The sequence below is a fragment of the Anguilla rostrata genome, chromosome 2 (assembly GCF_018555375.3).
Source record: "Anguilla rostrata isolate EN2019 chromosome 2, ASM1855537v3, whole genome shotgun sequence".
In the NCBI taxonomy this organism is placed as follows: domain Eukaryota; kingdom Metazoa; phylum Chordata; class Actinopteri; order Anguilliformes; family Anguillidae; genus Anguilla; species Anguilla rostrata.
In genome coordinates, this window is record NC_057934.1 from 50,323,710 (window position 1) to 50,347,993 (window position 24,284).

Below are 24,284 nucleotides of genomic sequence, written 5' to 3' on the forward strand. Positions count from 1 at the left end.
ATAAAGGTTGATTTTTTTTTTCTTTACACAGAGGTTAGGAGAATCTAGTTGATATTTCTTCCTTCTATGAAAAGCTTAAATTATCTAGTCTTTACAAGAAAGAGCACCTGGGATAATGAACTGAAGGTAACACAATTAAGCTTTCTCCGTTTTCTCCTGGGAATTTAAAGCTAACTAAAGGATTAAAAAGCAGGTGTTTTGGATGACGAGGAAAGGTCAATTAATGTCTAAGCAGGCAGTCTTTGTGTCTTATTGTAAAGCAGAGATCGCTGAGCCACTGAGTGGGGAAATCAGGCTTTTTTCATCTCATTTGAAACCAACTGCACCTCTCATTTATTGGTACAGCAAAATGTTCACTATACAAATTTAACATTTGAAAGGAAATACTGAACAAAGGTGTTGAAACCACTTCTTGTAGGCAGCACTAAAGAGATGATATCATGCACTGGAAAATACATGATCATGTCTATAGAACTACAGTATTTATTTTCATATACAAGACAAACATTAACTTTCATCATTTTCATTGAATATAGTGTGAATAGTATGAATGCTTTTAATATAATTTCAGGTGGTGTTAAACTCACCAACTCACCACTATTGTTTGAAGCATGTCTGCAAATAAATAAATAAACGATGACAGTGATTGGGATTATGATAATGATGATGATGATTATTGACATTTACAATAGAATGAAAATTGCATTTATCATTTAAGTATGTTGCAATATGTTTCCTGTAATATGGAAGAGGAGGTTTCTGGTTGGATATCGTATTTTAGAACTACAATTGTTTTGCTTTCTTTTCTCCATGGGTTTAAACCTCTAATTCTATACAATGAGTCCATAACCAACCCATTACTATGGCAATATACAGTAACCTATTGATACTTCATAGAGCACCAGCCTGCTGGTGGAATCAAACAAGCTAATCATGCTTTGTTTGAAAGGTACCTTTCCAGCCACTCTTCCCTCTATGATCTACAGTGTGTCACCGTGAAAATGCAGTTTACAAATGCTGGACTCTGCTACTGAGGGATGAGGCTTCCCCAGATAATGTAAAAAGCAATCAATGGCTTAAAATTTCCAGAGTTAACAAATTTTAACAATAAGTCTGTTGATCAGAAGAAACGAATAAGGACTATCATCCTTAGGAACATTTTCAGTTCAGAACCTAATAAACAGGCAAAGCAGTTCCCTTTCCTAAGGCTTTAACTGTGGGGGTGGGAGATGGACCAGAGACAGTATTGCCTATCTAGAGATGGCTTGTGAAGGCAGCCACATTTCAGCATTAGGAGGGGAACCTTCCATTAATAACAATTTGACAGCACTCACCTACAGAAATAAATATTGTCCTTAATTTACTTAATTTAACTTAATTAATTGGAACATGGGGAGACATTAGACAAAGAAAAAACACCTATTGCCACTATATGTTCTTGCAGGAAAAGATGATTGACCCTTGTATTTTGACCATATTGGCTACATTGACGTACATTGAAACGGGTGGCAGACAGACCTATACTGGAGCCAACCACACTGGTCTTGCTGCTTGGTCTAAGGCAGCCATCCAGGGGAGTAATGGAAAATGGCTATCATGTAGGCCTACAGGGGACCATGGCTACCATACAAAGGAGACCGCCAAGGCAGGTTTGACTTAATAGTCAAAGGCAGGTTCAGTTGATTTCAGAAACACAAAGAGGATAAAAAAATGCCCACATGAGCCTCATGAAGACCAAAGCAAGGTTTGGGCATTTTGGCCACTGTTAATAAATATCAATTCGGGAGCATCTAATTCAGTGTGCAGACATTTACCCTTCTACTACATGTTTACGCCAAGCACCTGGTGAACTTGTGTGTACAATACTTTTTTACAAACACATAGATGGCATTATCTTGAACATGTGTTGTACAGCCTACAGTGATTCCTTGAATGTCTCATTATTAACTCTGTTATTCTGACACATCACTATGGGCATTTCATAGGGAACATTTAGCTAATTTAGACTTTACTGTACATAAAAGAGGATCTGATAAAGCCATTACCTTATTAGTCCCAAATAATAAGTGTATGGTTACAACATACAGTAACAGTTGCTAGTGACAGTTCAACTACTAACTAATACAATTACAGAAGAAAATCAGCCGTTTTATAGTGTATTCTTTGTTTCAGAATTATTTAACCTAATAGACGTTGAAAAAGTAATCAATTAACTTCATGAAATTCAGCGTGTTTGCACCACTATAGTACATCAGATCACAGTTAGTTTTGTTGTCTGGTGCCCATGTTTCTATAAGGGATCCACCATGCATGTGCCTCATAGAAGACATTAAGACTCGTACTGACCTCTATGGAGACAATATGCTCTTTTCTGAGCAGGTCAGTTCTCATTTAATTAGCTAGTGAACTAAACCTCTTTATGGGATGGAAGTGGCTAGACAGCAATCCACACAAATCTCTCCTCACTCTCAGTGTTACGGCTCATGTCCACGTGTCCTTGGGGTTCATGCACCTGTGTCAAGCGCAGAGTGAGTGTGTGTGGCCACATCCTCCTGAAACTGATGATGCAAGCAAAAGCGTGCAATCATAGTGCACGCCGATATCTTGGTTCCCTCAGGATGAGTCTATGTTCCCAAACCATCATGAAACATATGATTAACATGGATGATCGCTCATATCACAAATATCCGACCAACAGTCTCTCAACCACACAAATGTACAATTATTTCTGTCAATTGCTATTGGCCTCTCAAACAGACTCAGCATATAGTTACTGTAAAACCTGAGAGATTCTATAAACTAAATGAACATTGAAAACGAGACTGGTATTGTTCTCAGATGCATAAATTCAAAAAATGTGCCTTCTTCACACATATGGTCAAAGTGTGGAAATAAAAGTTGATCAAGCGATGCTGCCGACAAAACACATTTAACATAATGCTCACATTCTAGCTAACCCCTAGTCAGAGGGTCTTTGGGATAATTTCACAATTCATGTGCGTAGACAGATAACCCTCTTAAAAGAGAGAGGGGCGGGAGGGCGAGGGAGTGCAGGAGGAGAAGAGGTGGAGACAGGGGTTACAGGGAGAGAGCCGTAGAGGTCACAGCAGCCAGCTGACTGGGGTTCAGATTAACCTTCGCTGAGGGAGCGCACAGTGACTGAGGGGCACGGAGCTGTCGGGCGCGGTCTCACTTCCTCCTCGGGACGTCCAGGTTACAGGCAGCAGGAGGCTCCCCCGTCGCCATGGCGCAGCAGGCTATCAGCTCCCCCTTCCTCCGGCCCTTCTTTCTCAAGACCCCGGTGAGCGTGGCCAGCCCCGGGCGCCAGCGCCGCCACACGCTCCCCGCCAGCGAGTTCCGCAACCTCACGCCGCAGGACGCCATCAGCGTGTTCGAGATCGAGAGGGAAGGTACGTGGCCGTGTTAAGTGTTTGAATCATGGCAGTATTAGTGGGATGTTTGGATACATTTTGTTTGGTGAAATGACTTAACTGGGGAGGCTAGTTTTAGATGCCTGTGATGACACTATGAGCAGTACAGTAATGCTGTGGTAGCCTTAAGTTAGCTTTGGTGCACAGAATAAACAGAATCAATCCTGTAATTTCAGTCATCATGATCTATAATTTGGATATTGCACTTTCCAATTTCAGTAAAAATTACTAATATAGTAAATTATGCAATTTGTAAATTGTATAACTATACATTGTGCACAAACATCTGATTCAAAAAGTGAATTCATTTGCCAAATGTCCGTGTAGAATTTTAGAAGAACAATTTTTTTTACGGGGGCGCATATTAAAAGAAGGATAAAATTAAATGCTTAAATTAGATGAATACTCTAACGTTGCTTTGACATCTGGCAAATTTGTGTTCTGCCAAAAACTGAGATTCCGGCTTTAGGGACACTGCCTTCATCCGTTACCTCTTCTCCCCAGCTTTTATCTCAGTGTCCGGGGAGTGCCCACTCACCCTGGAGGAGGTTCTGGGCTTCCTGGGCCAGTGTCCGGAGCTGTCCCTGGGCTGGTTTGAGGAGGGACAGCTGGTGGCCTTCATCATCGGCTCCGGCTGGGACAAGGAGCGCTTGGCACAGGTGACAGAGCGACCCTCCACTCAGCTTCTTAAGCTTTATGCACAGCTTATACAGTACACAGTGTATCTGGGGTTCAGCTCCCAGCAGTCAGGCCAAAAAACAAGTTGAAATCTAATGGTTATGCGTGAATTAGATTGTAAAATTAATTTAAGATGCATAGAACTTCAGATTCCACATAGTGCTCGTCTGCTCAGAAAAATAATTAGATCTTTTTCACTTGATATGATCTTTGTTAGGACAAATCTGATATATTTGGACTTGTACTCATCACACAACAGATGTCACAAATGTCACACAGCATAGTAATGCACAATGAGGGTTTAATGTGTTCGCCATGCTAAGCTCATGCTTCACAGCTAATAGAGAGGCGTAAAAAATAGCACCGACAGTCAAGGGAAGAGTGGAACACCTACAGGGCAGTGGGGATGGTTGTGTTGTCTGTGGGAAGTGATGATCTGCTCCTCACTGTGTGCTGCTGTTGTCTTGAATGGTGTTTACACGTGCGCCAGGAGGCCATGACCAGGCACGTTGCGGACACGACAGCGGTGCACATCCACGTGCTCTCGGTGCACCGGCACTGCCGGCAGCAGGGCAAGGGCTCCATCCTGCTGTGGCGCTACCTGCAGTACCTGCGCTGCCTGCCGCGCCTGCGCCGCGCCCTGCTGGTCTGCGAGGAGTTCCTGGTGCCCTTCTACCTCAAGGCCGGCTTCAAGGAGAAGGGGCCCTCCGCCATCAGCGTGGGCTCCTTCGCCTTCATGGAGATGGAGTACCTGCTCGGGGGCCTGGCCTACGCCCGGCGGAACAGCGGCTGCTAGCGCCGCCCGCCGTCCCCGGCTCTGTCACCGCCTCCGGAGAGGGCTCCCCTCACCCACAACACCAGTGCCACACAGACTCTGCCGCAGACTCACCCGAGTCTGACCAATGATCTACCTGTTCACCCAGCTCGTCCTCAGACCAGTCAAATCACCTCATAAAGAAGTACAGGACGGCTGCACCACAAGCGGCGTTCGTGTTGTCTTATCTCACGTAGGGGTGCCTTATCCCAGGCAATGAACTGTAACGACAGGCAGACATTATCTGTCTGAAGACCCCCCAAGGTCCACCTCAGCCTTCCTTAACCTTTTACAATCGTCGACCTCAACAAGCCGCAAAGGGCCAGCGTGATCTGGCAGAGAGAGAGAGTGAGTGAGTTCAGACTGGACTGATGCGATCAGGCCTTCATCATCAAGAGACTGTCCACAGAAACCCAGAATCCTCACACCACACTCGGACTGAACGCTCTAGAAACCCAGCACTGGTCACAAAGCCACGATCTGTCTCTTACTCACAGCAGTCCAATCAAATGCACTGACCAAGATGGGGCAATTTCAGTCATACAAGCTTTGTTAACTTTTTAACTGTAATTCAGAAAATATGTTCCATTGTGCTTTAGAAAAAGGGGCACTTCAGTACTGTACTGTAAATACCATTTTCTTTTATAAAACCTATGGAATTTGTGCATTTCAATACTCACTGTCTGTAAGAGAACTGCTGGCATATTTTTGCTTTTAATGTGCTCTGCAATGTATGATGTAACTGCAAACCAAAGATTCAAGCAGAACCCGTCTTAAAAAATCTGTTAGAAATGGTACTTGCAATTTGCTATGACATTACAAATGTCATTTTTATCATATCACATCATTTTTCAAAATCTGAGATGTGAAATAAAAGTTTAAAGACACCCTTTATGACATTCTGATATGACAAACTACAACTTTTAAGCAAGATATGGGCATGTTTGGAATACAGAATCTTTTCCAACTGTCATAATAAGCAGAGTAAGTGTTTCTATTCATACACTGAAAAATAATCCCAGAAGTCTCCATGTGCACATAAAACAGTGTTTTCATTTTATACATATTCTATTCTCCAACTGTACTGTGGAAGTGTCATAAGACGTTCTGCCTTGTGCGGCCATGCTCACGATGCCATTGTTGTTGAAGGAAAATGCCAGTGAAGCTGCTCCTCATTTTTAAAGCGAAGCTGTGCGCCATATTTCTGGGTCTAAAATGGTCATTTATTTCCTGAAAAGTATGCTCCAGAACATACTCAGCAAAACCCTGTAAGTATATCATCCTGGGATTTTAAGTACACCAGATTTAGAGAAATGTTTGCCAACTTAACATCTTTCTCACACAGTGTACTCAACAAGCATACTCAAAAGTAGAGAAGTGTGCTGGATCGGACACACCACCCAACCTATATCGCACTCATCAGACCAAACACACAGATGCCAAAGAAAGAACCACACGAACACATCATCAGGCAGCACGAGGCACTCTCTTGCTGTATTCTCAGTTACAAGTAAGTAGGTGGTAGCTAAAACACTACCTCTTGTCATTCATCACCACTTTAGTAGCAGTAAACAAATAAATGGTTAACATTTGAGTGCTCAATCTAGTGTAACAAAAATATGGCAGTAGTTGGTACATGGTACATTTTTCAGCAAGGCACCAAAGGTGTTCTTTAGTTGGTTTTGATTACCCTGGTGGAGGTTGTTTCTGAGGTTTCTCGGGAAAATATTGCAACCTAAGCCTGGTTTGTGAAGTGCTTCAAAAATAATAATAAAAAAATCTAAAACCATAAAAACTGTCAAACTTTTCTCTAATGGACAAAGAGGAGCAGCGCCTGGGTTGGTATCAGTCTATCCAGGGCTGGTTCCTCTGACTCCTCTTCAGCAGATATGAGAGGGTTTTTAAGGGAGGGTGGCTCTCCCTGTTGAATCTGATGATATGCAGATATTTCTATTGTTTCCAGAGTGATTGAGAGGGTTCAGGCTGACGGTAATAAGAAACGTTTCAGGGTTAAAACATCCATGATTCTATGAAGCTCTAACGACGGGATTTGGAAAAGTAAAAAAATAGAATAATGAAATGGATGAATGTCAGTTTCAGAGGGGGCTAGTGTCAGAGAACACGACGCCGCTCCACCAGCCATTCTCATGGAGGAGGGGGACAGGGATTTGGGAATAGAGCCAGCCCAGCTGCTCCCTCTCCGCCCCAAACTCCCTCGCCCCGGGACCGCAGCCGGGGGGTGGGGTGGCCTCAGTGGAGGTGCGCGTTGAGGTCGTACTTCTCGCAGAACTTGTCCGTGAAGGGGATGCAGGTGAGCAGCTCGCACCACTCGCACTTGATGGGGTAGATGTAGAAGAGCACCGCCAGCCCGGCGAACAGGCCCACGAACACCACCAGGAAGACGATGATCTGGCAGCGCTTGCGGTACATGTCCATGCGCCCGAAGCTGATGTAGGGGAGGAAGGCGAAGGAGAGGAAGAAGCCCGAGATGAAGCCCGAGATGTGGGCGAAGTTGTCGATCCAGGGCAGCAGGCCGAAGGCGAAGAGGAAGAGGACCACGCAGAGCAGCTTGGCGAAGGCGCGCCACGGCCTGGCCAGGATCTGCCAGCTCTGGATCAGCTCCACGAACAGGCAGGCCAGGATGCCGAACTGAGAGCCCGCGGGCCCCACCTGCCCCCACACAAACCACAGGAGGGGCAGTCAGATAGGACCACACAAGCTCACATACTGTACAGCTAACGTGCACACACACACACACACACAAAAGCAAATACACACACACATACTTACGCAAGCACACACACACACAAACACACACACACACAAAAGCAAATACACACACACATACTTACGCAAGCACACACACACACAGACACACAAAAGCAAATACACACACGCATGCACGCAAGCATACACACACAGACACACAAAAGCAAATACACACACATGCACGCACGCAAGCACACACACACATGAAAGCAAATGCACACATACGCACGCACGCAAGCACACACACCCACAGATACACAAAAGCAAATACACACACGCACGCACGCAAGCACACACACAAACATGCACACACACACGCATGCACACACAAACCACAGGAGGCCAAAGCAGCGCACACACACACCACCCACACACGTGAGTAAAATCACTGATCTCCCAGGACACACCATCCTAAATCCATGACCTAGCTCTAATCCATAAAGCTAAGCTGCATTAAATATAACATTCTCAGTCAGCAGTTTTAAGAACTCTCATTTAAAGGCCTCGCCATTTTTCAAGCAATAGATTTTCCGGAATTTACAATACCAGTCCTTCTAATGTATACTGCTGAGTGACCTCCTGTCCAAATTGGAATTGGGCGGCAGCGCAGTATAATGGGTAAGGAGTTGGTCTTGTAACCTAAAGGTTCGTAGGTTCGATTCCCCGGTAGGACACTGCCGTTGTACCCTTGAGCAAGGTACTTCACCTGCATTGCTTCAGTATATATCAAGGTGTATAACTGGATGCAATGTAAATCCTATTTAAAAAGTTGTCTAAGTCACTCTGGATAAGAGTGTCTGCTAAATGGCTGTAATGCAATGTAATGTGTTGTAATGTGAAAGAGCCCAGCGGTGGTATGGAAGGCGTGGTCGCACCTCGGCCTTGTAAGGCAGGAAGATGGCGCTGGCCAGGTTGCCGGTGATGCCGCTCAGGATGTAGATGATGGAGATCCGCAGCCAGCCCGCCAGCTTCTCCAGGTCCCTCAGGATGGTCATCTGGAAGCACACTGACACCAGGCAGTGCAGAATCCTAGTCAGGGAGAGAGAAGAGTCAAACTCCATACATGCAGGAGAACAGAGACAACTCCACACACACAATGGGGAGAACAGAAAACTTTGAACATAATGTAAATGTCAAAAATTGATTTTGAAAGACAGCGGCAATTGTTAATTAGCATTCTTTCAAACTTTTTTTTCCCATCCCTTGTCCTTCTAGTGTAATCTCATTGCTGCAGTAAATTTCTTCCTCTGTAGTAGTTATTTGTTTACAAATGAGCCGATCAACAGTAAATCTGCAGCATTATGGTAAAAAAAACTCAGAACTAACCATCAGTGAGGAGATTATCTAAGTAATGTCTGCAAAGTGTCTGGATTCTGTCCAAAGAAGATTCAACAGAAGGACACAGTAGTTTGCAAATCTGGAGCTTAGAGTCAGAGGCACCTTCATCCAAACAGTGTACACACTGAGGGAAATACTGACAACTACACACACACTGTGGGAAATACAGATAACTACATACACACTGAGGGAAATACTGACAACTACACACACACTGTGGGGAATACTGATAACTACACACACACTGAGGGAAATACTGACAACTACACACACACTGTGGGAAATACAGATAACTACACACACTGTGGGAAATACAGATAACTACACACACACTGAGGGAAATACTGACAACTACACACACATTGTGGGAAATACTGACAACTACACACACACTGTGGGAAATACAGATAACTACACACACATTGTGGGAAATACTGACAACTCCACACACACTGTGGGAAATACTGATAACTACACACGCACTGTGGGAAATACAGACAACTACACACACACTGTGGGAAATACTGACAACTACACACACACTGAGGGAAATACTGACAACTACACACACATTGTGGGAAATACAGATAACTACACACGCACTGTGGGAAATACAGATAACTACACACACACTGTGGGAAATACCAACAACTCCAACTCCCCCTTGGCCTATGGCTTCACTGTGCTTTTTTTGAACACAAGGAACAGTTCTCTGCCCAGGCTTCGTTAACCAGAAATCGCTCTTGAGGAAAATGTTTGGGGGGAAAAACAGCGCAGTGTTTATGTGAATGTTTTTCACATTAGTAAGAGGACACACCATAAAAGGAGTCACACTGGCTAAATCCACAGGGATGAAACAAACAGAGTGCATGTGTATAAATAGTGGCAGAGGATTTGGGCCCAACTGATCTGTCGGCCAGACACTTTCACGCTAGCATAAAACACGGTAAACAAGCTCGGGGCGGAGTGGATACCACTCTATTTAAAAGGCCTCCGAAGCTCATCGAGAATTAAATGCTTAAAGACAAAGGAGCATTAGCGGAGAATCTATGTAATGAGAAGAGCAGGTAGTTCTTGGTGAGTGTGGCCTGAGCACGTGGAGGAAGGCTCTGGGGATGTTCTGCCTGGACAGGCAGGCTGTGAACACTCTGTTACACAGTATTTTACACACTACGTTCACCCTAAGGGATCTGCATGGGAATACTGAAACTCATCGCATTATCATCTTTACCTGAGCACTTATTACATTTGAGACTAAACTACTATGCAGGCTGGCCTGCTATTGTCTGTGGATACATATACCCTGATGGAGAGCTGTTTTCAGATAAATACAAGCATAGTGTGATAGCTTAACTGTGAAAGTAGTATATTTGACTGTCAGATGGCACTGGTGGTGTTAAACGGTGTGAGGACAGCGCCTCCTTGTGGCCGCACGCAGTCAGGTCCCTGCCCACTCACCCGGCGTGCAGGAAGAGGGAGAGCCACAGCCTGTAGAACTGATCTGGGATCTCTGGGTTGAGGAACGGCAGCAGCCCACACACGTCGTCCATACAGTGCACCTGGAGGAAGTCAACAGTTTCATTTTTTACCCCCCGGAGCTCAAAGACAGCACATAAAAGCGGTCTTCATGATGAAACGAGACCAGGCAGTATCAAAATACAAGTCCATTTATTATGTTCGAACAGCACCCTTTGGTGTGAACATGACTACGATCCATTTTGATAATCATTATACAATTCTGGAATTCATTATACAGTTTAGAGATTCATTATGCAATTTGGAGATTCATTATACAATTTGGAGATTCATTATACAATTTTGAGATTCATTATACAATTTTGAGATTCATTATACTGTTTCCACCAACTACCAGAGAGAAACATCTCTCATGCAGCCATCAGCATTTTCCCTCAGAGAACCACCATCTCTCTTCTCAGTCTAGAGAATGTGCTGGTGCTGGCGGGGATGCCTGTGCAGGTCCCCAGTGCTTCAGACTGAGCACGGCTACATGTGGGGATCAGCAGCAGTGCTCTCTTGGCAGTTCAGATGAAAGGGATTAGACTCTATGCTACTCTGAAAATTAACGCGACCTTCTTAAAGGTGGATTGCACCCCCTTTGATCTCAGACGCACCTGGCGTGCGGTCGTCCTCTGCTGTCAGCCTCACATGCCCGGACCAGTAGCGCTAGCGTTGAGCTGGTTCTGGACTGAGTCAGCTGTTCAGTTGTGCTGGTACAGACCCGGTGAAATGGGCTAAACTTACAACATTTCACTGAAAGATGCCACACCACAGATGGCTGCCCCCCGACTGTGCTAAATCAGTGACTCTGATTAATATGTCAAAGTGTCTATGGGCTCAACGTAACACCCTACCAGCGACTAACACTGACAATGCGCTCACTATTCACAAGACAATTACAGTATGTCTATAGCTACTACCAACTACCCAAACGCTCTTCTAATAACTGTTAGCTCTCCATTTTCTCTGAACAAATGCCTACCATTGTAATATTTTATACATTTGTTGTCAGAAATTAGTATATTTTCCCTTGTGAACTTGTGATGCAGATATTGTTCCTTAAAACCAATATTTTCTCTCAACCTGCTGTTATTGGTTTGCTTTGTTGATGAATAAAACAGTGAGTTTAGTGAATGACTAATCATATCTTCAGGTAGAGTCCTTGTTTACGGCACCATCACCACTATCTCACCTGTGAGCAAAGCGTGGCTTCTTCATGGAAGTAACCCATCATGAAGTCACAGTACTCCCGGGATGTGATCTCACACCTGCGCAGGTCAAACGCACAGAGTCAGGATGTCAGGGCAGGGCACCTCACAGGCCAACACTCACAGATCTCCACAGCAAGGATTACACTGTGATATCCCTGCAGCTTTTCATACTGTTACAACAAGTGGGTGAACACTGACATTCAATTGACTGATGAATCAGAAAAGTAAAGATCTCTGGAGACGTGGAGGCCTTGCGTGCGTCAGCGTTCCAGACCAGCGGAAGTGTGCGGGAGCGGTTCCCCTCAGAGGCCTGTCTGAGCCGGCTCTCCTCACCTCCCTTTGGTGCCGATGCAGCAGGGCCGGCCGGTGATGGCGCAGTCTATGTGGGGCAGGTTGGTGTGGTTCCCCGTGCTTAATTTGGTGCAGATCTGTGAACGGGTCAATATTCAAAGCGTCAGCGGTAGGTAAGGGTCACTACTGTGTGAATGCATGGATGGAATCAGAACTGTGTGGGTCAGCTGAATATGTTGCGTGGCTGTACTCACTGGCCACTTTGTGATGTCATCAGGCCATTCGTGAGGTGACCCAGAGGCTGGCTCCAGACAAATCCTGTGCAGAAAAAATAAATAGGGAGGGACAGACAGGTCACACCCAAGTTGGTGAGATACAAAGCAATCACAACAAGGGTTGATGAGGTACAGACCAATTACATGGGGGGTTGGTGAGGTACAGACCAATCACACCGAGGGTAGGATAGAACAATCGAAGAAAGAGAAACTACAGGCCTCTACACTGCACACTGCTAATGGGGGAACAGTTAAGGGTACAGTCAGAGCAGCTGTCTGTAACTGTTACCTGTTTGTGCCGGTATACACAGGTGCTACATGGTGGTCTTACCTGGGGTCCTGCTGACACACAGATCCATACTGCCTCACTTTCCCCTCCAGGTGCGGGGCACTGGTATGCTGAGGCCACTTCACCCACACAGCCAGGGTAGTCTAAGACCATGGGAGAGAAACAGGGTTACAGCAGCTCTCAGTGTTGGCCACCATGTATCCTGTGTGTGTTTCACTGCATGTGTGTGCGAACAAAAATACTGTGTGTGTGTGTGTGTGTGTGTGTGTGTGTGTGTGTGCATGTGTATGCGTATACTGTGTCATTTGTATGCCTACATGTGTGCACCTGCACATGCTCATGCTGATATGCGTGTGCATGGGAGAACGTGGATGTGTGTGCGCATTAGAGTCTGGCGCTCACAGAGCACTCCTCCTCAGACGTCTGCAAGCAGCCCGAGCGGTCGTTGCGCACGCAGCAGGCAGAATGGCGCTCCTTCTCCCTCTTGTCCTGGATCAGATCGTGCACCTGCTGGTCCTGCCGCATGCAGGGGGAGAACTTAGCCCCCAGGTGAATCAGCGCCTCCTGCAGGCCGAGCAATGAAAACGTAAGAGGCACATTAATCACGTGGGTTCTGTGATTCCGGTCCTGCCGTATCCCAGATCCCTGATCCATGGTAAATAAATGGCTCTCCTTAAGAAGTTTAACTGTACATTAAGTGTTTCCTGTATGCTTACAATTTATCATTACCAGTTTCTAGTCTACTCTTTGTCTATTTAATGACAGCTCCAAATGTACACAATGTAAAACTCAAGGCTTTGCTTACCGAACTTGGCCCAACCCAGAAGTTTTCTTGCTGTACAAACTTTACGTTTTCATAAACACCTTTATTTCTTAAAACCTGGAACATAAAAGAAGATGCCTCGTGAAATGCAATGGTAACATCGTTACACTCCTGTTTGGAAGCAGTGGCAAAGCAGCTTTGTTTATTTTGGCTATTTCATCTACATTGAAGTCCATTTTTCTTTCAGTACTTTTATATACGGTTTATTTGCTAATACCACTTTGCCTCCATGTCAGTTTTTCATGTTTCTTATTTTAAAACTGGAAAGAGCTGCATTAAACTTTTAGTAATGTTGTGAGAGTGGATGACACAAGGATTTATACTCACAGAATCTACGGTCTCGTGTTGTGAGAAGCCCACTGGTGCAATGCCATAGATGCACACTGCCAGGATCGTGATCAGCAAGTGGACAAATGTTATCCAGTATGTGAAAAAAGGCCTGAGGAGACACATAACACTGAATCAGTGCACAGTCACTTAACACAGGCTCTGTATCCTCAAGGCAACCAGCACAGAATCCATAAGCGGAATGTGCAGCAGGAATAACATTAGCTAAGGGGGGGCAGGGGGCTGTCAGGCTGTACCTGTGGTCATCCATGTCCTCAATCTGCCTTTTGACGTAGCTGTCGATGCGCTTGCGGTAGGTGCGGTTGGTGAGCTTGCCCACCATGCCCAGGCCGTACGGCCGCTTCTCGCGGGCGAAGAGCTTCTTGACGGGCACGGCGATGCGCTGGCCGCGCCGCTGCCCGCTCACGCTCACCACCTCCTGGCGCAGGCGTACCTTGGGCTGCACCAGCGCGCCCTCCTTGCCCTTGCGCCAGCCTCGCTCCAGCGGCCTGCGGGAAGAGAAGCGCCAATAATGACCCACCAGGCAGAAGGAGCCAAAATGGACCCTATTTCCAAAAAGAGGCTGGAAAACACGGAAACAGGTGGCACAGACAGGTGGCAGGATGGGTAGTTGGTGCCAGCCCTGTGTTTGCTATGGGGCAGGGCACGCAGGCATGGGTTTAGAAGAGTGTGATGGGATACCAGTGCGGTCGGTGCTCTGTTTACATGTGGTCTCTTTGTACAAGCCCAAGCAGCTCTGTTTACCTCAGCCAGCCTCAGCCACACTCACTGACAAAGCCATGGGAACACTTTACAGGAGCTCTGCTACAGCCTATCGCACAGGCCTTGTAGAAGTGCCACAGCGTGGTACTGTGCTACTGCCTGTTCGTTGCACAAGTTCAGCTCATGTTATGGGGCACATATCATAGTAGTTAGGCTATGATTGGTGGTTAAACTTATTACAAGACCTGTGCATAAGCGTAAGGACAAAACATTGGTCCTAGCATACCAGGCAGTCATGGGATCAGCCCCAGCATATCTCCACAAGATCTTAAAACCCTACATGCCAGCCAGACCCCTCCGTTCCGCTACCTCAGGATGCCTGGTACCTCCCTCTCTTCGCACTTGCGCTTCCCGATCACGTTTCTGGCCCCACGATGGTGGAATGACCTCCCCGTGGAGGTCAGAACAGCTGAGACCCTGACCCACTTCAAGCGACAACTGAAGACTTACCTCTTCAGGCTGCACCTCTCCCCATCCCTCCCTACCTCCCTGTAATCTTTAAATCGACTGTAAGCTTAGGGTTGTAACTAGGTAGCTGTTGCGTAGTTGACTTTGTTAATGCACTCGTGTCTTAACTACTGCTTGTATTTTTGCATAGACTGCGTTGTTGCTGTTCTTGTTTGTGTTAGTGTTAATCATTTTACCTTCAGGGTCCAAGTTAAACTATGCGGTTGTTCCCTGCACTTGGAATGGTACTTCTCTCTAGGGTTTTCGACACACTTGTTCCTGGTTATGGTTACATACTTTGTTGTACGTCGCTCTGGATAAGAGCGTCTGCCAAATGCCTGTAATGTAATGTAATGTGTACATTATGCATGTGTGAATGTGGAGGAGGGAAGTTTAAATGGATTGTGAATATGACTGTGTGTATTTAGGTGGGTGTGAGTGTGTGTGTATGTAAGTATGCATGTGTGTGTGTGTGTGTGTGTGTGTGTGTGTAAGTATGCATGTGTGTGTGTGTGTGTGTGCAGATAGCCAGACTGCAAGCGCTATACAGACTCACAGCATGAGGTGGCTCCTCTCCAGCTCACTCTTATCCAGTGCGCTGCCTGTCATATCGCTGTCGTCCAGCACCTTGCTCGACTCCGCCTCTTTGATGGCGGCCTCCGAAGGCGACTCGAACACCTCATCGGCAAACGTGGAGAGCTCCTCGTGCATCAGGGCATCCTGTGGAGGAGGAAGGGGAGGGAGACCGAAGAACACCTCATTGTACACACACTTTCCAACCATTCTAAAAACAAATAAACAATCGTGACAATAGTACAGAATCTGAGTCCTTGTTTAAAAAAATTATCCTCCAGGGGGCGATGTTGTAACATTACAGTGATAGGCCTGAACTACTAAATGAACAGCATTGTCTTGGTGTACAGTAAGGCCAGTGCACAGCCATAGCGCTCAGCAGCAGGCACACGTCGCAGCCAAACCGATTGTGGAGACGTGCCCTTTCCCTCACCCTGGCGAAGAAGGAGGTGTCCAGCTCGTCAGGGAAGTCCACCGTATCCTCTTCCAGGAAACTGGCCGGGGTGAAACTGCGTCTCTGGGCCCGCCGCAAAGTACCCTCCCGCAAAGAGCGGCCCTGAGGAAACAGTCACGCTGGTCACCTTCCTGCTGTCAATGCGCCATTCAAACACACACTCACTCTCTTTCCCCCTCTCTCTCTCTCTCTCTCAGACAACAATCTCAACTATACTTCTCAACCTTCAGCCTAAGCGCTGCACAGTATGATATAACTGGCATGTGGTACACAGAAACACTGGTTTCATTGAGAGGGCCACAGTAAGTTTGATATCCAAATAGTTCTGCTCTTCCAAAGAAACTATTGTATGGGTTCCAGTTACAGTTAATAGTTCTTTGGTCATCTAGCTCAAGGGCCAGATTCCTGCAGTTTGTGGACAGTGTTGGTTAGTACATAGCATGGCTACTTTGAGTATTATATATTTATATACAGATAAATACATCTGTTCTAACTTACAGGCTTTTAAGATCACTAAAATCCTATTTAACCATTTTACAATTTTTACAACCATCAACCTTTACAATTTAATTGGCCCCTTTATCAAGTGGGTGTTCTTGCCAACATGAAAATAAAAGATGCATTTTATAATTGGAATTTTCTGCACCATAATCCTCCGCTTCAGCATTTTATTTTTAGTTCTGGAGGAAATACTTCACTTTCTGAACTATGAAAAATGAATAAAACAACAATACACAGATAAACCTGACTAAACCAATCATGTTGACGTGTTGTTACAGCCCCAGATAGAAGTTACCTGTTTATTTACTTGTAATGCAGTGTTCTGTGGCCCTAAGCCATATCTAGATTCATAGCATGTCAAGTTCTGGTTAAACATTTGCATGACAGTCAAAAAGCGAAAACTTTATATGGGTGCATGGACAATAATCTGTCTCGTAGTGAGATCTACATTATTCATGTCTGTATCAGATCCCATCAGTGTCATGAATTCTAGCTCTGACATGCTGCTGTTGAAGCCAGTGCTGGAACAAAAATTAATTATTTTCTATCCATAAGGTACCAACAATGGTTGAAGAAATACTATGTGTAACTGAAAACAACTTAGCCTTGTGTCTGAATTCATATTCATTTGGCAGCACGAATTATTAGACAAATTTAAATCGTGCTTAACTGCATTTGTTTCTTGTGACTGTTTTGTTCAAAAGGACATTGGTTAATGTCTCGGCTTTAAACACTCTTAACATTTGCAAGACCACTTCTGCTTTTGCTTTTGCTTTGGGATTTATTTACATAGCCACCCACACAAACCAAACCTAGGTTAAACTAGAAAGAATACAGTCAATAGAGTGCAGGCCTCCACCAAGGCACAACAACAACAAATATCCTGGCAATCCAGTCATTACTTTCCAAGATATGTTTGGCCTGACGGTGGCACTAGAGGAAAAGTCATGGGGTCACCAAAATCAATAGGTTTCTTTCCCTTGGGAATATGAATGTGCACAGCAAATCTGATGGCAATCCGGCCATTACTTCTTGAGATATTTCGATCACAACCCGAAAGTTTAGCCTGATGGTGGCTCTAGGGGAAAGGTCATGGGGTCACCAAAATCAATAGGGTTATTTCTCTTCAGAACATGTATGTCCACACCAAATTGGCAATCCAGCCATTGCTTAGTATGCCTGTTATGGACCAATGGACAAACGAACGGACGAAAAAAATGCACGAACAGGCGTCATTACCTATAATGACCTCCTAGGTAATAATTGCTTGAAATGCACCAGAATCGTTATATCATGGATCAGTATCAGGTGCTGATCTATAAATCTACTTAAAAATTTAAATGATCACACTATTACGAAGAATGTATTTATATAAACAAAATAAACAAGAAAATATAAACAAAATACTCTTTAAAGAGACACTACTTTACCCTGAACCCTGAGGTATTCCTTTAAGAACACAGGTTCTGGAACCCCTGTACTACATCACTTGAGAAGGCAGCCCTCATGTATACACATATTATGCAGCGCTAGAGAAATTGATAGTGTTACATTAAACTTTAATATGATACACAGTAACACTGTTGACTGCAAAATGACCATCAAAGGCCACTACTTTGCGTCTTCTCACACTCTGATGCCTCTAGTGGTAAAACACAATTGCTGTCACTTACTATCACAGTCAAAACAAATACTGTCAGAAAGTAGATAAATGATAAATGCGAAGTATGATTAAAGCTAGCTCAGCACAGCTCACCTTGACCAGAGCCGCCGCCGCCCGGAAGCTCATCTTGGCAACGGACTCCCTTTTGCGTCGTCGGGGCAGCCGGTTGAAGCCGGAGCGGGAGCTGGTGAAGGAGCAGAGCGAGGCGGCACCGGGGGTTATGGGAGTCTGGGGCACGCTGTACCCGTCCACCTCCTCCACCATGCGGAACGCTCGCCCCCGCGCCAGGGGGTCCACAATCTGGGGAGCGGGACGCAGAAGAGAGCAGAATATCCATTTCTCACTGGGGTGATCACGTGACAGTGGCAGAGTGCTCAGTTTGGTCCGTGCTGAACGGAAGGTTTAGACGGGTAAGTCCTGTCCCACGGTACTGCCCTACCTTCTGCATGCCATGCTGGGAGGCAGGCACGTAGAGGGGCGGGGGCGTCTCAGTGCTGGTGAGGGAGATGTTGTCCTGGCTGGGGAGGTCCATCTCGCGGATGACCTGGGGCTTCAGCTTGCCGTAGCGCTGGCTGCAGTGGCGCAGGCTCTTCCTCTGCCATTTCTGAGTTGCATCGCTGTCCTTACTGACGCCGAACCAGTCCGCCGTGCCCCTGCGCGCCAGCACAGCACAGCACAGTCAGCACGCACGCGCACACGCACAGTCCTAAACACTCACCCACAGTGCACTTACACTCACACACACATACTCACAGCACAGTCTGCATGCACGCGCACACGCACAGTCCTAAACACTCACCCACAGTGCACTTACACTCACACACACATACTCACAGCAGTCAGCACGCACGCGCACACACACAGTCCAAAACACTCACCCACAGTGCATTCACACTCACACACGTACTCACAGCACAGTCAGCACGCACGCGCACACACACAGTACTAAACACTCACCCACAGTGCATTCACACTCACACACACACAACAACACACACATGCACTTACACTCATACACACATACTCACATACAACAACACACACACGTGCATTTATACTCACACACACATACACACATACAACACACACGTGCATGTATACTCAGAAACACACATACTCACAACAACACACACATGCACTTACACTCACACACACATACAACACACACGTGCAGTTATACTCACACACACATACTAACATATAACACACATATGCACGTATACTCACACATACATACTCATATACAACAACACAAACGCACAAACACTCATGTATGCACACACATACACACAGACAGACATACACACGTCACAACAGAAAGTTTGTTCACAAAATCCTCCCAACCTATGGTGTCTGAAAGCTGGCCTCAGTAGAAAATTTTGTGTTAAAGGACAATGAATTCACCTCCAATCCCAGGAAAAAGTGACCATGGACTTTAGGCCTGCTGTCTACACATGCCCTGAAGTACATTAATGAGCCAATCAGCTCCAAATCTCCAAATCCAAGTTTAATTATTTATAAAGCAGGTGACAGCATACTCAAGCATGATACATTCACAATCTACAACTGCACATTCCAGATATAAAACAGTACCATACAGTTCAGTAGACTGTAATGTTAATATTACATCCCACTAGTAAAAGTACACTCAAAGACAAGAAAATGTACCACAGTATTTACCAACGATAAATTAATACAAGTAATAAAAACAAGTAATTATGTGAACATGATACTGAAATAAATGTAACTCCAGTGTAATTCTCAGGTTCCTCACTGAACACACTGAGTTGTCAGCCTGCGCACTCAACACTGCACAGTCAGAGCAGCTGCGCTGGACTTCGGGAAAGTGCGTCACAGAAGCAGAGACGAAGAACAGCACAGGGAAAGAATCACTACCTGCCTGCTACTCTCCATGAGGGACACAGTCCAGCCGTCCCAGGCGCTGGGAACAAGTCGTCTTTAACCCTCTTTTTTGAAAGCCTTTTGCGCAGGAGTGTGGCTGTCCTCCTTTCTGTGTGTTTGAATGGCGAGGTCCTACATCACGGGCCCGCCTTGGACGGGCGCCGCGTGTTTGTGTGTGCGAGCGAGCGAGTGTGCGTGTGCGTGTATGAGTGTAGGGGTGACACGGCTACGCTGTATAGATTAGGAGGAGGAAGGGAGCCTTGCCAGAGAGAGGACATTCAGATTGTTTAGAGAAGAGAGCTCCAAGTAATAACAGAGTCCACCACTACATCATTACAGAGAGGCAGGCGGAGGGAGACCTTTTATGGCGGTACGGGGGGGGGGGAGAAACTGCTCATTGTTGTCCACTTTTGATGAAGTTTTAAAGTGGATTTTAGAAGAAAAAAAAAAGCCAGGCCCAGTAAGCATTTTTGTCATTGGACGCCTTACCTAACATGGGAGATCAAAAACCGGAATGAATTCCCAGGGGAACTATTTTAAAGAGCAGCAAACACAACTTCCATCTGTTGTGTGGCCACAGAGCACTGTACTGTATCTGCTGGAGATGAAAACCCAGATAAAAAAAGCACTAACTCAGCCCAGGGTGTGCTAAGAGCACGCCAACAAAGCCGCCCATTTGATCTGCTCTTCCTGAGCAAGCCGCATGGCAACTGGACAACAGGATGTGAGGTACGCGTTTTTGGCCGCCCTCTTCCCCGGGGTCCGTGTGCACTCCTGAACCCCGCAGCCAACGCAGCGCGCTCGCCGCGTCACGGTTAATCAGAGGCGGGATTGTCTGAGGGGAGCAGAGAGGAGCGGGGCGGCCCATAATCGGATTACGCTGAATGGCTCAGTATTAATGCAGCGGACGATGAGCTGAGTCTGTCCTGTGACGGAATGGGACTGGCATCGGTAGTAAATACCAGCACCGCCGCTACAACGACCCCCCCCCCAAAAAAAACCCCACAAATCACCCCGTCCTGCCAGCGGTGGCGTCCCACATGGAAAAGCACACCAGTTACCTTTCATCTCCTCCAGGTGGAGTTGCTCAACACAACAGTATTTATAGCGATCACTTTTTCCCCAAAGTGATTCAAGGACTTACGCAAGGTTTTAAAAAAGGCAGAGAATACGGTCTACTACAAACACCCCCACACACACACACACGAGCGCTAGCTAGCGCTCTGTTCAAAGAGTCAGATGTACAATGCGATCCATCACTATTTCCCCACAAAGAGCAGCGTTTCAACAATGAGACGCTCCAGCCAGAGACTTCAAAGGACTTGTCTGAGCTCTGCGGGGAAGGAGAGAATTCCGCGAGTCGCAACGCAGCTGGCGTACGCGCCCGTGAGCTGTCCGCACGCGGCTCCTCCGGACGCTCGTTCCCCCCCCCCCCCCTCCTGCCCCCCCCGCACGCTGCTCCTTACCTATCCCGCTCCTCCCAGGGAGCCGAAACGGTCATGCTGCCCTCTCGCAGGAAGAGGGAACCCCCATCAGGAGAGGCACAGTCCCAGTCCGAGGCAGTCACAGTGCCAGTGCAGTCCCAGCCCCTTCGCACGCTATTCCAGCTGTGCAGCCCTCCAGGGCTTCCACACAGGCACAGTCCCCTCTTCAGAGCCTTCCCTTCACACGAGCACCTCGGCAGAGTGTTTCTCTCTCTCTCTGTGTCGCTCTCTCTCTTCTCTCCCCCTCTCTCTCTCTCTCTGCTCTCCTCACACGCTCTCCTCTGTTCCGCGCAGCCTTTTTTGGGAGAGTGCGCAAACAGTGACAGCGCTGCCTGACAGGAAGGGAAAACAGCGGGAGCTGCAGAGTGCAGCGCGGCGAGGGAGGACGTGCCCGAACATGCCCCAGCACACACAGGAGCACCGAGCGCCTCCGCTCGCTGCCAGCCGACTGGCACAGGTCAGCGGGCACCCCGGCACACAGATGCCAGACCGCCCGCTCCAGATTATCTACCCTGGCACATTAGAGACGGGCCATAATGCCGACGGTCACTGTCCCGGTGAGGCAGACGGTCACTCTGCCGGAACATTCTGAAGGCTGAGCCAAGCCAGTCAACCCCACGAGTCAATGATACACACAAGTCTGACCTTCACAAGTCATCGCTTTACGTAACTTACTCACGCCACCCCGAGACTGAACCAAACTGAAAGTAACACTCCGCGACAATCACTGACACAATAAAGAATAACTCAGCGATGCCTACCGGCTTGCAGTCTACAGAAGAGGCTTCAGAGTGGAGTTCTCCCTCTGTGGCAGACCTGGAGACACCCGGCTGAGACGCCAGCACGCTCAGAGCAGAGCGCTTCCCCTCGGGGCAGGAAGCCAAAGCAGAGCTGCGTTCAGGGAGGGCGACCTGCACGCTCCTGACGAGGGGCGTGTTCGCGAAACCTGCCTTAGCCCGGGGCGCCGCGCCCTAGCGCGTGGAGGGGAACATCTGCCGCCTGCCGCTCCCACGGGAGCCTCCCGCGGCCCCACGGGGGCCCCTTACCTGTGCGCCGCGGGTCGGGCGGCTCTCAGCCGCGCTGCGGTCCGGTCCCGGGTCGGCCCTGTTCGCGACGGCGCTGCGTGCGCATGGCTGGCATTCCCGTCGACCGCGCAGGCTCCGGCACGCCGCCGGCGGGCCACCCACCCGACCTCCGCAGCTATAAGTAGGGCCGCGCCCGCTGGAACCCCTGGAGCGCCGCCGTGCCACGCGGAACCCGATCCACGCGCTCCGTCAGGGACGCCGCCGCGGGGAACAGGACACCGGCGCCGGCTCCGGTCGATCCGCGATCGAAGCGCCGGGTCGCGGGAGCGCTCGCCGGAAAACACCGGCAGGCTTTCTGCTCGAGCCGAACGGCCAGCTCAGCGGCGCCTTTGATGTGCTCCTCATCAAACAGTGGCGTGGGAATACAGCGCCTCCCCACATAGGTGGCCTCAAAAGGGCCTTTGAAGTGACGCAGATGTCTTTGCAAACTGGGAGTGGGAAAATAGCGTAGCCCCTGTGTGCGCTGGGTCACGTGACCTCTCCCTCTGCTCGTACTGAAAAGCCAAAAAGGTGTGGTCCACAATTAAGGTTACTCCTTCGGCATGGCGCTGCTGAACGGCTTTCCATCAAAACAAAATTGTTTTCAACAAGTCCAAGCAATTCTTCAAAAGGCTTGGAAAGCCACAACATCTTCTATTTTTAAGAACAGGCAGAAATTACTGAGGCAATTTGCAATAAATGCTCGCCCAAACTAAGTCTCCTCCTGACTTTCCTTCTAGAACAATCTACTAGACTTTGTTGTTGACAACACTGGACCTAAGTGACTTTGGATGTGTACAGTGGAGGTCTACAGTGGCGGTGTACAGAGGAGTGAATGCTTGGAGAACATTATCTACGATACGACAGCTTCTCTGTTGATGTCAGGCAGCAAATCAGGCTCTGGGTGCAATCTCTCACGTCCTGTCCCGCGGCCTAGCCCCCCTCCCCGTCAGTAAGTACCCTCCGCGGTACCTGAGGAAGATTTTGGACAGGGACTGACGCCTCCGGGGCACGCGGCGGCCGGCACGCTGCCCTTTAATGGGCACAGTGTTAATCCGCTCAAAGCGCACCCTCTTGCTGCTGGAAACGGGCAGTGCGGGGCAGGAGACGGGCAGGAGTGAAGGAAGGAGAGCAGGAAACAGGGAGAGAGTGAAGAAGAAAAAAAAGAGAGAGGTCAGCTGGAACGGAGGAGAGAGCGCGTCGGCGCGGCAGCGTGGGGCATGCAGGCGGACGCGCCCGCTGCGCCGGGCACGCGCGCGGGCACAGGTCAGCCTGGTGAGCGCATGCAGGGTCACGACAACACGCCCACAGGACGATCCAGGCATTCGGACCGAGGCGGCTCCTGAGATCATTAACAGCCAAAGGGGAGAGGCCGCCGCAGGAAAGCCAGTCCGCACCAGCGGCCGTCAATCAGCCCCGCCGCGGCCTGGCTTTAACTGCCGGGTAAACTGGCGGTAAAAGCGTCAAATAAAAGCAGAGCTCAGTTACAGGCATGCGGCTCTGGCCGGGCACTCAGGATGAAGACACGAGGCCCCTTCCCACAGAGACACAGAAGAGCGCCATGCACACACCACCACCACAACCACCCAGCACACACACCTACAGGCCTTGCTTATCGCTGGAGAAGATCACACCGACAACACAAGAAG

The 24,284-nt window shown here is 47.7% G+C and overlaps 2 protein-coding genes across 6 annotated transcripts in view; one reads left to right on the forward strand and one right to left on the reverse strand.

Moving 5' to 3' along the window:
- The first annotated feature begins 3,103 nt into the window (after nucleotides 1-3,103).
- On the forward strand, nucleotides 3,104-6,503 carry aanat2 (arylalkylamine N-acetyltransferase 2). Its single transcript, XM_064322830.1, has 3 exons — nucleotides 3,104-3,410; nucleotides 3,936-4,090; nucleotides 4,600-6,503. The coding sequence occupies exons 1-3, from the start codon at nucleotides 3,245-3,247 to the stop codon at nucleotides 4,903-4,905; spliced, it is 627 nt and encodes a 208-aa protein (XP_064178900.1). The 5' UTR covers nucleotides 3,104-3,244; the 3' UTR covers nucleotides 4,906-6,503.
- Nucleotides 6,391-24,284, reverse strand: part of rhbdf1b (rhomboid 5 homolog 1b (Drosophila)) — a 47,079-nt gene continuing 29,185 nt past the window's right edge. For 3 of the 5 annotated variants that reach the window (XM_064322824.1, XM_064322827.1, XM_064322826.1), the window contains exons 4-19: nucleotides 23,608-23,715; nucleotides 18,625-18,838; nucleotides 18,279-18,485; nucleotides 16,001-16,123; nucleotides 15,551-15,714; nucleotides 14,022-14,273; nucleotides 13,765-13,876; nucleotides 13,420-13,494; nucleotides 13,017-13,178; nucleotides 12,657-12,757; nucleotides 12,305-12,368; nucleotides 12,093-12,187; nucleotides 11,741-11,816; nucleotides 10,489-10,589; nucleotides 8,568-8,721; nucleotides 6,391-7,593 (exon numbers count right to left, since the gene is read on the reverse strand). In XM_064322824.1, coding sequence (XP_064178894.1) covers nucleotides 7,174-7,593; nucleotides 8,568-8,721; nucleotides 10,489-10,589; nucleotides 11,741-11,816; nucleotides 12,093-12,187; nucleotides 12,305-12,368; nucleotides 12,657-12,757; nucleotides 13,017-13,178; nucleotides 13,420-13,494; nucleotides 13,765-13,876; nucleotides 14,022-14,273; nucleotides 15,551-15,714; nucleotides 16,001-16,123; nucleotides 18,279-18,485; nucleotides 18,625-18,838; nucleotides 23,608-23,715 — 2,428 coding nt within the window. In that variant the 3' untranslated portion in view covers nucleotides 6,391-7,173. Of the gene's footprint in view, nucleotides 7,594-8,567; nucleotides 8,722-10,488; nucleotides 10,590-11,740; nucleotides 11,817-12,092; nucleotides 12,188-12,304; nucleotides 12,369-12,656; nucleotides 12,758-13,016; nucleotides 13,179-13,419; nucleotides 13,495-13,764; nucleotides 13,877-14,021; nucleotides 14,274-15,550; nucleotides 15,715-16,000; nucleotides 16,124-18,278; nucleotides 18,486-18,624; nucleotides 18,839-21,553; nucleotides 22,480-23,607; nucleotides 23,716-24,284 lie in introns of those variants that run through there. The other 2 variants (XM_064322829.1, XM_064322828.1) reach the window with 2 other exon arrangements.

Excerpts from the sequence above, each read along its gene's own strand:
- aanat2 (XM_064322830.1), top strand. The coding sequence starts at position 3,245 with ATGGCGCAGCAGGCTATCAGCTCCCCCTTCCTCCGGCCCTTCTTTCTC. Across the intron at positions 3,411-3,935 it reads GTTCGAGATCGAGAGGGAAG|CTTTTATCTCAGTGTCCGGG; the intron begins GTACGTGGCCGT and ends TCTTCTCCCCAG. Across the intron at positions 4,091-4,599 it reads ACAAGGAGCGCTTGGCACAG|GAGGCCATGACCAGGCACGT; the intron begins GTGACAGAGCGA and ends CACGTGCGCCAG.